The sequence below is a fragment of the Gallinula chloropus genome, assembly GCF_964237585.1.
Source record: "Gallinula chloropus genome assembly, chromosome: 2".
Lineage (NCBI taxonomy): Eukaryota > Metazoa > Chordata > Aves > Gruiformes > Rallidae > Gallinula > Gallinula chloropus.
The window spans coordinates 47,392,310-47,406,434 of NC_140086.1; the positions used below are offsets into that span (position 1 = coordinate 47,392,310).

General features: G+C 36.9%; 1 protein-coding gene across 1 annotated transcript in view; it reads left to right on the forward strand.

Annotated features, from left to right (window-relative positions):
• The window catches only part of B4GALT6 (beta-1,4-galactosyltransferase 6), a gene marked incomplete at its 5' end in the record, with an annotated part of 31,304 nt that overhangs the window by 12,514 nt on the left and 4,665 nt on the right, over positions 1–14,125 (forward strand). Inside the window, 5 exons of the mRNA XM_084279742.1 lie at positions 4,322–4,438; positions 4,778–4,891; positions 10,991–11,115; positions 11,640–11,756; positions 13,333–13,520. Of these exons, the coding sequence (XP_084135868.1) occupies positions 4,322–4,438; positions 4,778–4,891; positions 10,991–11,115; positions 11,640–11,756; positions 13,333–13,520 (661 nt within the window). The remainder of the gene's footprint in view (positions 1–4,321; positions 4,439–4,777; positions 4,892–10,990; positions 11,116–11,639; positions 11,757–13,332; positions 13,521–14,125) is intronic.

Sequence of the window (14,125 nt, forward strand, 5' to 3'; positions counted from 1 at the left end):
TATCCCAGTTTTGTCATTAGTGGACTTTCTGAGGGTACACTCTGCCCCATCATCTAGATCACTAATGAAATGTTAAACAGGACCCACATTGACCTCCTGGGTCCACTTTTGGTTACTGGCCTCCAGCTGGACTTCATGCCACTGATCCTTCCCTCTGTGCCTGGTCTGTCAATCAGGCTCATCCAGCCTGTACATCAGCAGCTTGCCTATGACCATTTTATGGGGTGCAGTGTGAAAGGCCCAACCAGAGTCATGGTAGGCAGTGTCCACTTCTTTATCTGTCTGTTCAGGTATTTCATTGTAGAAGTTTATCAAGATAGTCAAGCATGACTTTCCCCTTGGTGAAGCCATCCTGACTACTCCTGATGATTTTGTGGTTCATGTACAACAGTGGATAGCATCTACCTGCTTCATCACCTCCACACATCTTGAGGCTGTCTTCTTGCCCTTCTCGAAGATAGGTCCTCTTTTTTGCCCTTCTTGAAGATAGGAGTGACATTTGCTTTTTTCCAGTGCTTGGCCATTTCTCCCAGTTGGCATGATTAATAAAGGATTGTTGAGAGTGCCCTCGCAGTGATGCACCTCTGCCAGCTCCCTCAGCACTTGTGGGTGCATCCCATCAGGGCCTGTAGATTTATGTATGCTCAATTTGACCTGATCCTTTTCCATCAAGGGTACATCTCCCTTATTCCAACTTTTCCCCCTGATCTCTGGGACCTGGGAATCCTTAAGGCCCGTCTTGTAAAGACTGGGGCAAAGGTGGTGTTCATTACATCATGGCCTTTCCATGTCCTGCCTAACCAGGCCCCTGCCTCACTGAGCAATAGGCCCATGTTTTCCCTAGTGTTACTTTTGACACCTTTGTATTTATAGAAACCCTTCTCATTGCCTTTGACATCCCTGGTCAGATTCATTTCTATTTGGGGTTTAGCTTTTCTAACTGCATCCCTGGCTGCTCAAACATTTTTTTCTGTATTCCTCTTAAGTTACCTGTCCTTGCTTTCCTTCCACCTTCTGTATGCTTCCTTTTTTGTGTTTGAACTTGGCTAGGAGCTCCTTCTTCATCCTTACAAGCCTCCTGACTTTTTTACCTGACCTCATATTCACTGTGATGGAGCTCTCTAAAGCTTGAGGAAGGTAATCTTTGGATATTACCCAGCTTTCTAGGACCCTGTTCCCTTCAGGCCCTTATCTTATTGGGCTCCGCCATGACCTTGAAGAGGTCAAAATCTGCTCTGTTGAAGTCCAGGGCTATGAACTTGCTTTTCCTTCCTGATCCCAGGATCCTGAACTTCACCATTTCATGGTTACTGCAGCCAAGGCTGCCTTTAATCTTCACCTTTCCAGTGAGCCTCTCCTGGGTGAGCACGAGATCTGGTAGAGCACCTCCTCTAATTAGCTTCTCCATCACTTGTGTCAGGAAGCTTATTCCTCACACTGTGTGCATTACTATACATGTACTTGAGGGGCAACCAAGTACGTTAAGGGTCATATTCATGACAGCATAGGTAAAGCTTGTGGAAACCCATGCCAAGCTCAGTTAGATGACTGGTATTATAGTACCAATGACAGTGGAAAAGAGGATCACTTTGGAAATCATCAAACTCCAGCCATCACTAATCTGTTGTCAGTCTTGTTCCTCCAGCACGCTAGCAGAAAAGATTGATTTTTCTGTTACTCTTCTGGCTGTTGTGGACTATTGTGAGTGCTTTGTTGCTGTCACTGTTGGCTGATCTGACATGCGAACTGTGCTCTTTTTCACAGGTCTTTGCTGAGAGACCTGTGCCAGTAGATGAGATGTATTTTTAGGACTAAATTGTATCTTCAATTTTTGCGTCATGCTTTTTAGCTTTTCAAGTAATTAATTGGCTAGTCAGGTGTCTGCTACTGCCTAAGCATTGAATGACCGTGGAATAAACTGGTCTGGTCTCTTTTTGTAACAGTGATTGTGCTGGAGACTCAGGTGGCTGGGACAGAATGCACAGTAAGGAAGATGTTTTGTTGCGTTTATGTATTTGGGTAGAGCTGGATGGTGAGTTGACAAGCAGATCAGCCAGGAAGAGGATATGTTGGATTGGGGTAGACCACAAAAATAATTTGATGAAAACATGTCAGGGCTTGATTTTTCTGGTTAGCAAGAGCTGTTCCTGAGTACCTAGGCTGAGGTGACAGCAGACTTTGGTTGGCTTGGTGTGGGTTTTTTTCTTAGTTCTGTCTCTTTGTGATGCCTGCTTTTGAGAGAATTTTTTTTCTAGTTTTGTCTCTTGAAAAGATTTGGTGTGTTTGTTCTAATTTTCCTCCTTTTCATCAGGAGAAGTTGTCCTTCAGCAAAGCAAAGATGGAAATGTTTCTGTGGAAAATCTTTTATCAAGGTTTATGTCTGCATTATCTGGGTTACATTGTTCTAAATTCCTATGGGAAACATGTATACACACACTCACACTTGTGTGAAAGTCTTAGTCTGTTTTGGATTGTACCAGGTTCTTAAGGCTGCAACAGTAACATGTTTGAATACATTTTTCAATATTCTTTGCAATGACTTCTGGGCAAATGTTTCATCTCAAACATATCAGGAGCAATGCTGGGGAGTGTGCTTGTTGACTGCACGGTGTCCTTAATTTCTGTCACTCTGTGTGGTAAGTGACGTCTGGTGGCTGAAGTGTTTGCAATTAATGTGATTTGGTAGCAGGCAGAAAGAAATTCCTGAGGTCAGTAAATGTGAGTAGAAGATAAAAAGGTTTCTATTTATCATTAAAGGTAGTATCATTCTTAGGGAGCTTTTGAAGATAGGGGCTTGTTTCAGTGGTGGGAAGAGGGGTTGGGGGGTGTTGAGGGAGTGGGCTTGAGACAACTTCAAGATCCCAGCAGCTGCATGTAAACTCTCTTTAACCAAGGCAGCTAGTCATGCTGGCCAAGACTTTGAGAATTTCGTGCCACCCATAGCGTGTGACATATTCAGAGCCTCTCTTTTCAGTGATAACATTTCTTGTTTTAATAAGAGTTCTCTGAAAGCCAGAAGGGCTCCTTCCTTTCATTCTTTTAAAAATAAAAACATTACTATAGCGTTGCAAATAATATCCTTAAAAGATTATGTTGGTATTTGCATCTCTGTGGGTGTCAGTAGTATTATTTGCCAGTGTGTAGGAATTAGTCACTGTATTTTCCTCTGGAAGTGCCCAGTCCTTTATACACAGTCCTCTGTAGCTCTAGTCTCTTTGTGCTGGGCTGTGAGAAGATATCATCTGATCTGGAGTTATTTGTGTCATGCCACTGGTGTGGGTTGTCATATGATGAAGTGGTGTTTCTGAGATAATTTTCTAACTTTCTTTAATCTCTTTAGGATGGATTAAGATTAATCTGCTGTTTGTCTGGTATGTTTAGCTCTTTTCTCCAAAGTCTTGGAGCTTTTTTTTTTTTTCTCTAGTGTGGTCATTAGTTATAGTGAGCCAAGTATCTGCCAGACAAATGGATGTTTAACTTAGGTGATGTGACAAATGATCCCTTTGATCCTCTTTGCTACCTAAGGTAAAAACTGTTCTGCAAAGGGAATTTGGCCTTTCATTTTCATTATTTTTTTAGCTAATATAAATGCGTCTTCTTTTCCGATGTACTTACTCTCTTCTGTTTAGGAGAAAGAATTGTCTTGAGATCAGGTTTGGGTCTTTGAGTGCAAGGCTGAGAGAGAGGAATATTTCCTGTTGTTGTTATTAGTGAGTCGCTTAATTACTCAAATGTTGATTTACTCAGCCTTGATGCCTGTAATAAATATTTCACATATAATTATCAAACATTAATGCTTTGAGATTGGCAGTGATTTGCAGCAGTTGTATAACAAAACAGCTGTTGGAGGATGAATGAATAGCAGTACCTCTTGACTGAAAGTTGTGTTAACTAATGAGGAAAGAGGGGACTCTTCCAGTGAACTTAAGAGATTTTCTAGATAATTTTTGTCCTGTATTTCTGTCATGTATATGTAGATGCATATAGGCAGGATTTTATCTATGTATGGGAACTTTTTTATTAGTAAATCCATTTGTTTCTTGGCACTGTCAGGTGTTTTGCAAGTTAGAAATGAAAGTGTGTATGGACTTTTTATAGTTTTGAGTTTTTATATATACCTGTGGCTGTGAATCAATCTTGTTCTTCTGTTTTGCTGCTGTTAAGTTCCATAAAGAGTGAAATCTCACCTCAAGGGATTAATGTTTTGTGGTCATGGACTCAGACATTTTGAAAAATACTGAATGCATTATAAATTGATGTGTGAATGATTTGTAAATACCTAATTTTAATTCAAATTAAAAATTGCTTTTTGTTTTATCAGCAAACACGTATCTCTTCATGGTGCAAGCTCGTGGTATGATGTTGAGAGAAAATGTAAAAACAATAGGACACATGATCAGATTGTACACAAACAAAAATACTACACTGAATGGCACAGGTAAGGCTATTTCTTATTTAATTTAAAAGAGCTTTAAAAAAGAGTCAAACCTCATTGATGTAGCTTGATTATGAAAACCTAGACCAAAGTCCTACTTCCCTGTAACCAGATTACAAGCCAAATAGTTACTGTTTCAGTTCACTTCTGTAGGAACTGTGTAACAAAGATATCTCAATTTAATTATTGTTTCTTTAGTATGGTAAAATTTGGTTTGTTGGGTTTTTTAATCATGCTGCTAGGAATTTGTTTCTACAAGGTAATGTTCTCGCCTGCATGATGATATGTTACTAATTTAGTGTACAACAGTTTTTTTTACAAAAATCAATTCCTCTTTTTAAGATTATCCTGAAGGAAACAATTCTAGTGACTGTGTTGCTCAAACAACTATGTATCTCCCAGAAAACTTCACTTACTCTCCTTACCAGGCTTGTCCAGAGAAGCTGCCTTATATGAGTAAGTTTTAAATTATCTTAATGTTTATCTAGTAAATTGGATTGTGCTTAAAACAAAATTATTTCATATAATTGTAAGGAGTCCAAATATATAGCAGAAAATAATGAATAAAATACATCTGAGAATAGACAATAATTCTTAGAAGAGTTTGCCTGTAACTATTGTGTTACTAAAGCTTTTGGCCCCTTTACTAATCACCTTATGTGTTTTAAATTTTGTTTACAAATAATTTTCCTTTCTATGAAATATATACTAAATGTTGTTATTAATACGTAGGAATACTCTATAAAAACTATGCCTTTGGAGATCATTATTTTGAGGGATAGTGAAAGGTTTTCTTTTTGGAAATAGTTATTACTAATACAAAGATTGAGTCAGAACCTAGTTCTTCTGGTAATCATGGTTACCTGGATATACAGGAAACTGAGTGTACTGGAGCGAGAACTGATTGGAGGTGAGGAAGCGCCAAAGCTGGGCCATCATGAGGAAGTAGTACTTGCACAACAAATGAAAAGCTGTGATCCTCAGGAAATTTTAAAATTTAGTTTTCAAACTCAGTCATTTAAGTTCCCAAGCTATTAAACAGAACATAATTAGGTAGCCCTAGCTTTATTTGTCTTTAAGGCTAGAATCTAAACTTCTAATTATTTTGTTTGAAAGTGTTCAGTTGCAGAGGAGTGCCATGCAGAAATAAGAAATGGAGTTGAGTACTTCAGCACCATTGCTGTTTTGGTTTGCTGGCTCTTTATAAAATCTGCCATATCACAGCTGTCCTGAGCAGCATTATCTAGAGTATGTAGAAGGTCTTAGAAGCAGCTATTACACAACTAAAGCAGTTACACAAACTGAAATTGAAGAGTTCCTTGATATAACTCGTTGGCCTTAACATGATTTAATAATGTGGCTGAAAGGCTGTTGCCATGACTCTTCTTTCTGTAGACAAAGTATACTTCAGGAACATACTTTAAAAGTCTTAAGATCTGTGACTTTTCTTTTGAATTCCCCATTCCTGCAAACTTGCCATTTTTCAGATTCAGACAAAATCCTGGTCATTGTTTACTCTCCTTTGGTTTACAGAGAAAGCAGTCCTTGGAAACCAAGAAGTGTTAGATAGGAGACTGGTTGAAAGAAAGAGACAAATCACTCCTGGTGGTGACTGCTTTACCTTCACCAATGAATATTTGCTATTAGAGAGTTCTTAAATTTAACCTTTATAAAATTGTAGTCCCTTGGTTAAAACAGAGTTCCTTCTTAGAAACTGCTGTTGAGTTTTCAGCTTTTGTCAGGAATTGCTGTTATGTTATCAGAGCTGTGGGAAGCAAGGGATGATGAAGTATAAATGTCTTTTTGTGCTCTGCATTTGGAAGAAATCATAACCTGAGTCAATAATCCATAGAATTTCTTTGGTTCTAATAGGTGTTTCATAGCCAGACTTAATATATTTGAGTGAAGAATTATTAGTAGCATTAGTATAGATCTCAAAACTAATGGTTAAATTGAAATGTGTCATTTGGTGTCAGAATGTCCCGGAATCAACAACTCTGTAAATAAGTTTAGATGTTACTAGAAGTGACTGTTCGTTAGTATCCGGCAGTATCTGTTATTCTATCAAACATGTCTATTTTGTTTGATTTTTACATGTAGGAAGTAAGTAAACAACTGACTTGTAAGAGAGAAAATTTGAAATGGTTTCTGAAGATATTTGTAACACCTTCGATAATTTGAACCTTAGTCTTTTAGGCTAACACATGATAAAAAATGTGGGCTGTCAGTCAGCATGGGGATGTAATAAAGTATTTATTATAGCTGTTCATATCTATATCATACCAAACAATGGTCCTGATTGTCAAACTGAATTGCTGATAACTTCTTTCTTCAAAGGAAAGTAGTGGATTGTATTAGGCTAATCTAGATCCTTTTATAACTTCCTCCTTAATCTCAACAGAGAAGTTTATGCAGTGAAGAGTACAGTCAGCAACAGTGCTTGTTATCTGTGGTTTTTTCCAATGACTCTGAGTTCTAAGCTTTGTCTCTTACGTTGTAAAGATACAGATGTGAAACATGTAGACAGAAGTGTAAAACAGTTGCTGCTCCTCATGAACTTAAATCATGTGAAAACTGTTTTAAGCCATTAGCTATGGTGTGATGATACCCTTATTTTAAACTCTCTTTCCAGAAATAGGGTTTGGCTTTCAAAATCCTGTGGATGTTCTTTTCTGTAATATTGCATATGTAAATAAAGAAATAAAAGTTTTATTAAAATAAATAAATTAAAAATACTCCAATAGTAAATATTTTAGCCAATTTGGGAAACAAAAAGTAAAAAAAAAAAGATTGGATAACCAGAGAAAGAAGAATGGTAATTATGCTGATTGAAAAAGGCATATAAATGAGTATTTTTAATGAAACTTTCAAGGGATCTGAGTCAAGATGTATTCTGCCAGATTAGTCTTGTCCAGGAGTGGAGGGATGAGGCACATGAGAAGGTAGTAAGGTACCTTAGCAGGTCAGCTTATTTATATCATTTTGTCTTAAATCATTGACTCAGATTCATTTGCACTGACAGGTATATGGAATTGCCAGAAGAGGGATGCATTCTACTCTGCCATCCTTGATATCAACCTCATTGGCAATATGTAATTCTTTTAGGATTTGTCTATAGGGTGTCTTTTTGCTGCTCTCTTCCCATCTTTTTTTTGTTAGAAATATCTTTGTACTTACTCTGTCCTGCTGAATTTAATACAGAAAATGTAAATTTTAATAGAAAATATTTCACTGGGTAAGTTACTGTTCAGCAAAGGCTTTTATGTCTCACCCTTCGGTTTTCATGTATACTTTTTTTTAATCACCATCTGTGCGTTTAATTGTCTAAATAAAATTTCTCCAAAGGTTTTTTTAACACAGTGAAATTTTGTAGGTGGTCCTGAGATAGCCAGGGAAGAAAGCTTCTTGAATCAGACACATTTTGACCTGCTTAACAGTCTAAGGTTGTTAGTGAACTACTCTTCTTTACATCTGCTTGCCAAATTTGTATTGTGGAAGGAGTATGGTAAAATCATATTTTGTTCCAAGTACATGCATTCTTAAAATAGGACCAGCAAGTGCCTTCTGTGTGTGACTCAGTCTTTCAGGTTATAAAGCTACTAGTTGAGCACTGCTGAGCTAATTCATAAGCAAGATGCCTCTACTTCAAGGTAGAAGCAGTACAGAAGAGTATTCATTCAACATATTTTTAATACTGACTTGAGAGGTAAATGCAAAGCAGATCGTTCCCTTCAGTTCTGTGAAATAAACCTCTCATGTTAAGAATTTTTAAGCAGTCTACTTAAGTGATTTAATGACTTGTCTAAGATCTGGCTCTTAATGAGCAATAAGAATTATCCACATCTTGTAGTTTGATCACCAGAGCACACTGTGGTTATCAATATGATCAATTTACCTAACCTGTTTTAAATAGATAATAGAAAAATATATTTTGTGTACAGGAAGTTTTATTTCCAGTGGTAGTATATTACATCAACTGAATAGCTAAACTTTTCCTGATACTTAACTGTGTTTACTTTTTTTTTATTTCTTGCAAGTTTGTTGGGTCTCGTTGCCCTTCTTGATGCTTAGAAAAAAATTGCCATCTATGTACAAAATTATTCTGTCTTGGAAAACTTATGCTTTTATTGACCTCTTCCTTTGAAGATAATCCAGTGCTTTCAGTGTTTCTAGACTCCATAGTTTCTAAAGCTCCTGTCATTATTCATTTTTATATTGTAGACTTTCTCTTCTTTCCTTTTGAAGCATCGTAACTGGCTAAAACTCTGGTTACAAAGCAGATGAATAGTTTTCTCTATCATTTAACAGCAGTTAATGTATTCCAGAATGAGATTTGCCATTTTTGTGCCATTGTGTTAGCTTGTTGTCTTGCATTAATAGGCAGTCCATTATAAACCATCCCAATATCTTTGTGCCTACCGCAGCTTAGCCAGGTATTTCCTGTTTGGGGTGTATGCTTCATTTCCCCTTCAGTAACAGTCCATACTATTTTTTGATTAATTTCACTACGTTGGTTTCAGTATGTATCAGTTGAAATTAGTGGTTTTTTGCTTCTGTTCTGCAGAAAGCTTTTTTTGCTCCCTCTGGTTTCCTTTTTTTTTTTTTTTTGCAGGTTGTATAAATGTGTTTTATTACAGCATGCTAGATGGTGATGGAAGTAGTGACTGCTAAGCCCAGATACTTACTGAGATGCCTTAACCTCCTCCCCACCAATGACAAGGAAATCCTGATGATTTCTATTCACCCATCTCTGTACTTCTGATAGTACCAATATTTCAGAGTTTGCTATAACTACTTTTTAAACAGTCTGGAGGGAATTTTGTCCTGTCCCATTAAGTTAGAAGCACCTGCCTTGTATAAATACTGTTTTACCATCCCTATTTTTTTACTCATTTATTTAAATTCTGTAAGCATTTGTTTTCATCTAAACTTTTCTCAGAAAACTAGGGCATCCTTTCATCCTGTGTTATTTGCTTCTTTTTCTGTAAGGAAATTGACCTTCGTGTATAGAATCTGATAGGAAAATAAATAAACTGAAAGGTTCTTGTTGCTTCTCTGTCTCTTGGTAGATGAAACTGATTTAATGATTTTTATTTTCTTTTCATTTAATTTGTACATGTTTATACTCTATATACTGGTCCTTTGATTACTCTTGTTTTGACTTTTTACAAGGTTTCTTTTTCAGGTTAATCAGGAGTTACAGATAATGATCATCTAAGGTGGTTATGCTGTATATTTATACAGTCTTTTCAGCAACTGCCATGTTTTATTTTTCTTCTAAAATAAACAAACAACATGAGTTTGTTTAAATCTGGTCTTAAAAGATCTTCTCTATATTATGCTGCTCTTGATCCATTTTTTGTGTAATTTTTTTCTTTTTTTTTTTATTTTTCTTTTTTTAAGTTACCTTCTATATTTACAAGTAGTTCTACATTTAATCAAGTCCAAACCTAAAATAGCTATTGCAGTATCTTTGGCCGCCTTCTGAGAACAGTAGTTTTTCCTAGTATAGTGCAAAATAGTGAAATTAGTTTTGATGTTTCCAAAAGGTGAAATGCTAACTAGCAAAGTCACTGTTACATGAAGCAATCTTTTGGACACAAATAGGGTCTTTTGGATGCAAGCACAGGGGAGAAGATGAGAGTGATTTCTTCCATTGACTTTAAAGTTCCACCCCTCACCAAAAGGCTTATATTTTTAAACAAAAATAATATTTTTATGGTGTCTGTCAGATAGTTCTTCGTGGATTTTTATTTGACAATCTGGCATAGTTGCTGAAGAACAACTTAAGCTTCTGATTTAATGAGTTTTACATTTTCTTTTCCCCCAGGTTCCTTTTACTTCTGCTTTTGAGAGTATTCACTATGAGTCATTACTTGCAGTTGGGAAATACACATGCATAAGCTGGTGGCTGACAACTTTTAGCTATCAACTAAGTGTCAATATTTTTTCATAAGTACAAACCTGATTTTTTGCTACCAGCTAATGAGTCCTATCAGTAGGAATTCTCAAATCTATCCTCTTGCTATCAATTGGTTTGATTCAGAAGGGGATGGATTAGTGGATGCAGCCAGCATGTAAAGTGCACATAACTACCTAGAATTTAGATTGAGGAGCTTGTTGAGTGCAGTGAATGATGCATTTTCTTTTTTGTGAAAGTGTAAGTAGGAAGACACCCAGAATTTGAGTATCAGTTCAATAATGCAGATCATGTGGGATTGTTAACAGTGTAACTTGAAATGAAAAGTGACTCTAATTTTCTGGAATAGATACAGAATTCAAATTACTTTGCTTGTTCAGTGTCCTCTTAAATTAGTGTTTTCCTTATAAGATTTATTGAAGGAATGTTCATATTGGGGCAATACTGAAATTCATTCAGTAAAAAAAAAAAAGTATTATGAGGATAATAGAAATTGATTTTTCTGTCTGTAGGTACTGTATGTACCAATTTCTGATGATATATGTTTGAGAAACTTTGTAGCATTAGGACCATGGTCTTATTTGAAATTAATAAACCAAATTTTTTACTCTGTTTCAATTTTTTGCTCTGTTTAGGAGGCCTTATTGATGTCAATATGAGTGAAATTAGTTTTGATGAAATTCAGCAAGTGTTTTCAAAAGACCTAGACATTAAACCAGGAGGACACTGGAAACCAAAAGACTGTAAGCCACGGTGGAAGGTGAGATGCTGCTTTTCTGTGTTGTGATGGGCTTTTTCTTTCTGTTGGTGTATAAAGATAGTTTACAGTTGCAAGCCCTGAGTCTTGTACTGCTATATATTTTATATAATAGGTAGTTTTTTATAGTGTTTGTGTTATGCCAACTGTGTTCGGGAAGACTAAAACTTGAAGAAAAATTTGAAATGGATTGTCAAGAACTTCTAAAAGTTCATTAACTGTTGTTACTGAACAATTTATCATACCAATGCAAACTTGTCCTATATGTGTGTTGCTTAATGTATGATTAGAAGCAAGTGAATATAAAAGAAAATCTTGTTGATATTTGACTCAGAATATTTTTCTTTAACTGTTTGAGCAAAATTCCAACACTCTTCCCTAATGGGAATGAAAGTGTAAAACACCAAGCCAATTTAAGTGCAGAAGTTGGAATGTCTATAGAAGTCATGGGAAACTTGATCTGTATAGAAATGTTAAAACACAAAAATGCTAATGTTATAGCTTAATACATATGTAATTTTGTTTAGGTGGCGATCCTCATTCCATTTCGGAATCGCCATGAGCATCTTCCAATATTTTTCCGTCACCTGATACCCATGTTGCAGAAACAGCGGCTGGAATTTGCCTTCTATGTTGTTGAACAGGTAACAGCATTTATTTGAAAAGTGACTCTTCAAGATTCTTTGCAGATTTTATATTCTTATCAAGATTTGGATGAATCCAGGATTTCAGAATTGTTACTCTGCTGTTGTGATGCTTTGAATGAGAAAGGAAAGTTCAGCTCCATTCCTTAGTTCAAGCACTAGCAAGATGTGTGCTGTGTTGTTTCATATGTAGGCTGATATTTATTGGTGATAACATAGCCTCTTTGAATCTATTGTCTTTGTAGGTCTTCAAAGGAAAAAAATGGTGCAGCCAGTCACCAGCTGTGTTCCTCAGGGCTTTGTTCTAGGGCCAGGTCTCTCTAGTATATTTACCAACAATCTGGATCCAGGAGTTGAATGCATCCTTAGCAAATTGGCTGATCATACCAGACTGGGAGCTACTGTTGACATTGTCAAAGGACAGGATACTTTGCAGAGTGATCAAGATAGGTTGGAGAATTGGGTTATGATTATTGGGATGAAATTTAACAATTGTAAATGCCTGTTTCCACGCCTGGGGCAGAGTAACCCTATACACAAGCATAAATCAGGAGAGAGTGGCTGGAGACCAGCCCTGTGGAGAGGAATCCAGGCATGCTGGTCAACAGCAGTTGAGCATGAGCCAGCAGTGTGCCCTGGCAGCCAAGAGGGTAAACCATGTCCTGGATGCATGAAACAATGTAACCAGCCAGTCCAGAGGGGATTTTCCATCTGGGTTCAGACATTGGTGCGGCCTCACCTGACTACTGAGCGCAGTTGTGAGCCCCACAATTTGAGGATGTGAAGGTCCTTGAATGCATCCAGAGGAGGGCAACAAAGCTAGGGAAAGGGCTAGAAGCAATGTCCTGTGAGGAGTGGCCAAGGACTCTGGGTTTGTCTATTTTGAAGACAGGGAGACTAAGGGGTGATGTCATTCCTCTTTACAGCTTCCTGAGGAAGGGAAGTGGTGCTGAATTCTTCTCCTTGGAATGCAGAGATAGGATGCATAGGAATTAACCTCCTCTGATGCAGTTTTAAGCCAGATTTGACATCAGGAAGCATTTCTTTGCCAAGAGTGTGGTCAAACACTGGAACAGGCTTCCTATAGAGGTGGTCGATGCCCTAAGCCTGTCAGTGTTTGAGACATTTGCATAAAGCCCTTAACAAAATGTTGTAACTTAGCAGCCTTGAAGTGGTCAGGCAGTTGGACTAGATGATCATTGTAGGTCCCTTCCAAATGAAATACTCTATTCTAGTTGACCATTTTAATAAGAGGCAAAATGCAACATTTCACTTAGTTTGTATCAGTGTTTCTTTAGCTCATAATGTCATGCTGTATTAATCCAAACCACCCATATTTTGATACTTCAGAGTTGCTAGTGCTATAAGTTTTTAGTGCTGTTAATTTTTGTGTAAGAGGGGAATGAAATACAGTCGGTGTAGTTGGTCGTAAACAGAGCTATTGCTCTGCTGAGCTAGCAGAATAACAGGCGTTCTTGTCAATGTTTGTGTGTGTGGTATAGGATGTATTTCTTGTAGTATTGAAATTCTGTCTCTTCTTGATTCTTACACTATCTCCTTTGTTTTCTGTTTGAAGACAGGTACACAACCTTTTAATCGTGCAATGCTCTTCAATGTTGGCTTCAAAGAGGCTATGAAAGATGCTGCCTGGGACTGCATAATATTTCATGATGTGGATCACTTACCTGAAAATGACCGAAATTACTATGGATGTGGAGAAATGCCACGACATTTTGCAGCAAAGCTGGACAAATACATGTACATGTAAGTAATTAGTAAAATTCATGTTATGTGTTGTAGACTCAGAAACATTCTTAAAATGTGTGTGTAAATTTTGTGACAGTATATACAGTAGGTGAGGCCAATAAAACAGCCTCCTACCCTGCTTTTTATGAAAGATGTAAGTTTATCTACATCTGATACTACTGCTGATTTGAAGTTGTTATTTATGATTTTCAGCGTTGAACTTGTTTTGGTGAGGTTGATGATAAAAACCCAGAAAATATGACTACGTGTGTCAAGGGGAAAAACTTAACCTTGCTTATTAGAAATCATTTCTGGCTACATTGTCTTAGTTAATTCTATCATAAACATACAATTCTTTTCTGCTTCTGAAACAGAAGATTTTATTGTTTCTAGACCATTTTGTATTTTGTATTCAGACTCTATTGAAATTTGATGAACATAGTGGGTACTGCAGTTTTACAACCTCCTTTCCTTCTGCCATTGTACTGAATGATATTTCACTTGCTTCTTAACACTGCTATCTCATGATGCTCTTCTAATAGCTTCACATAAAGCTGTAGCTTATTGCTTACAACGTGTATGCGTTTGCCATCCTGAAATTTTCTTTGTGAATTTGATCAACT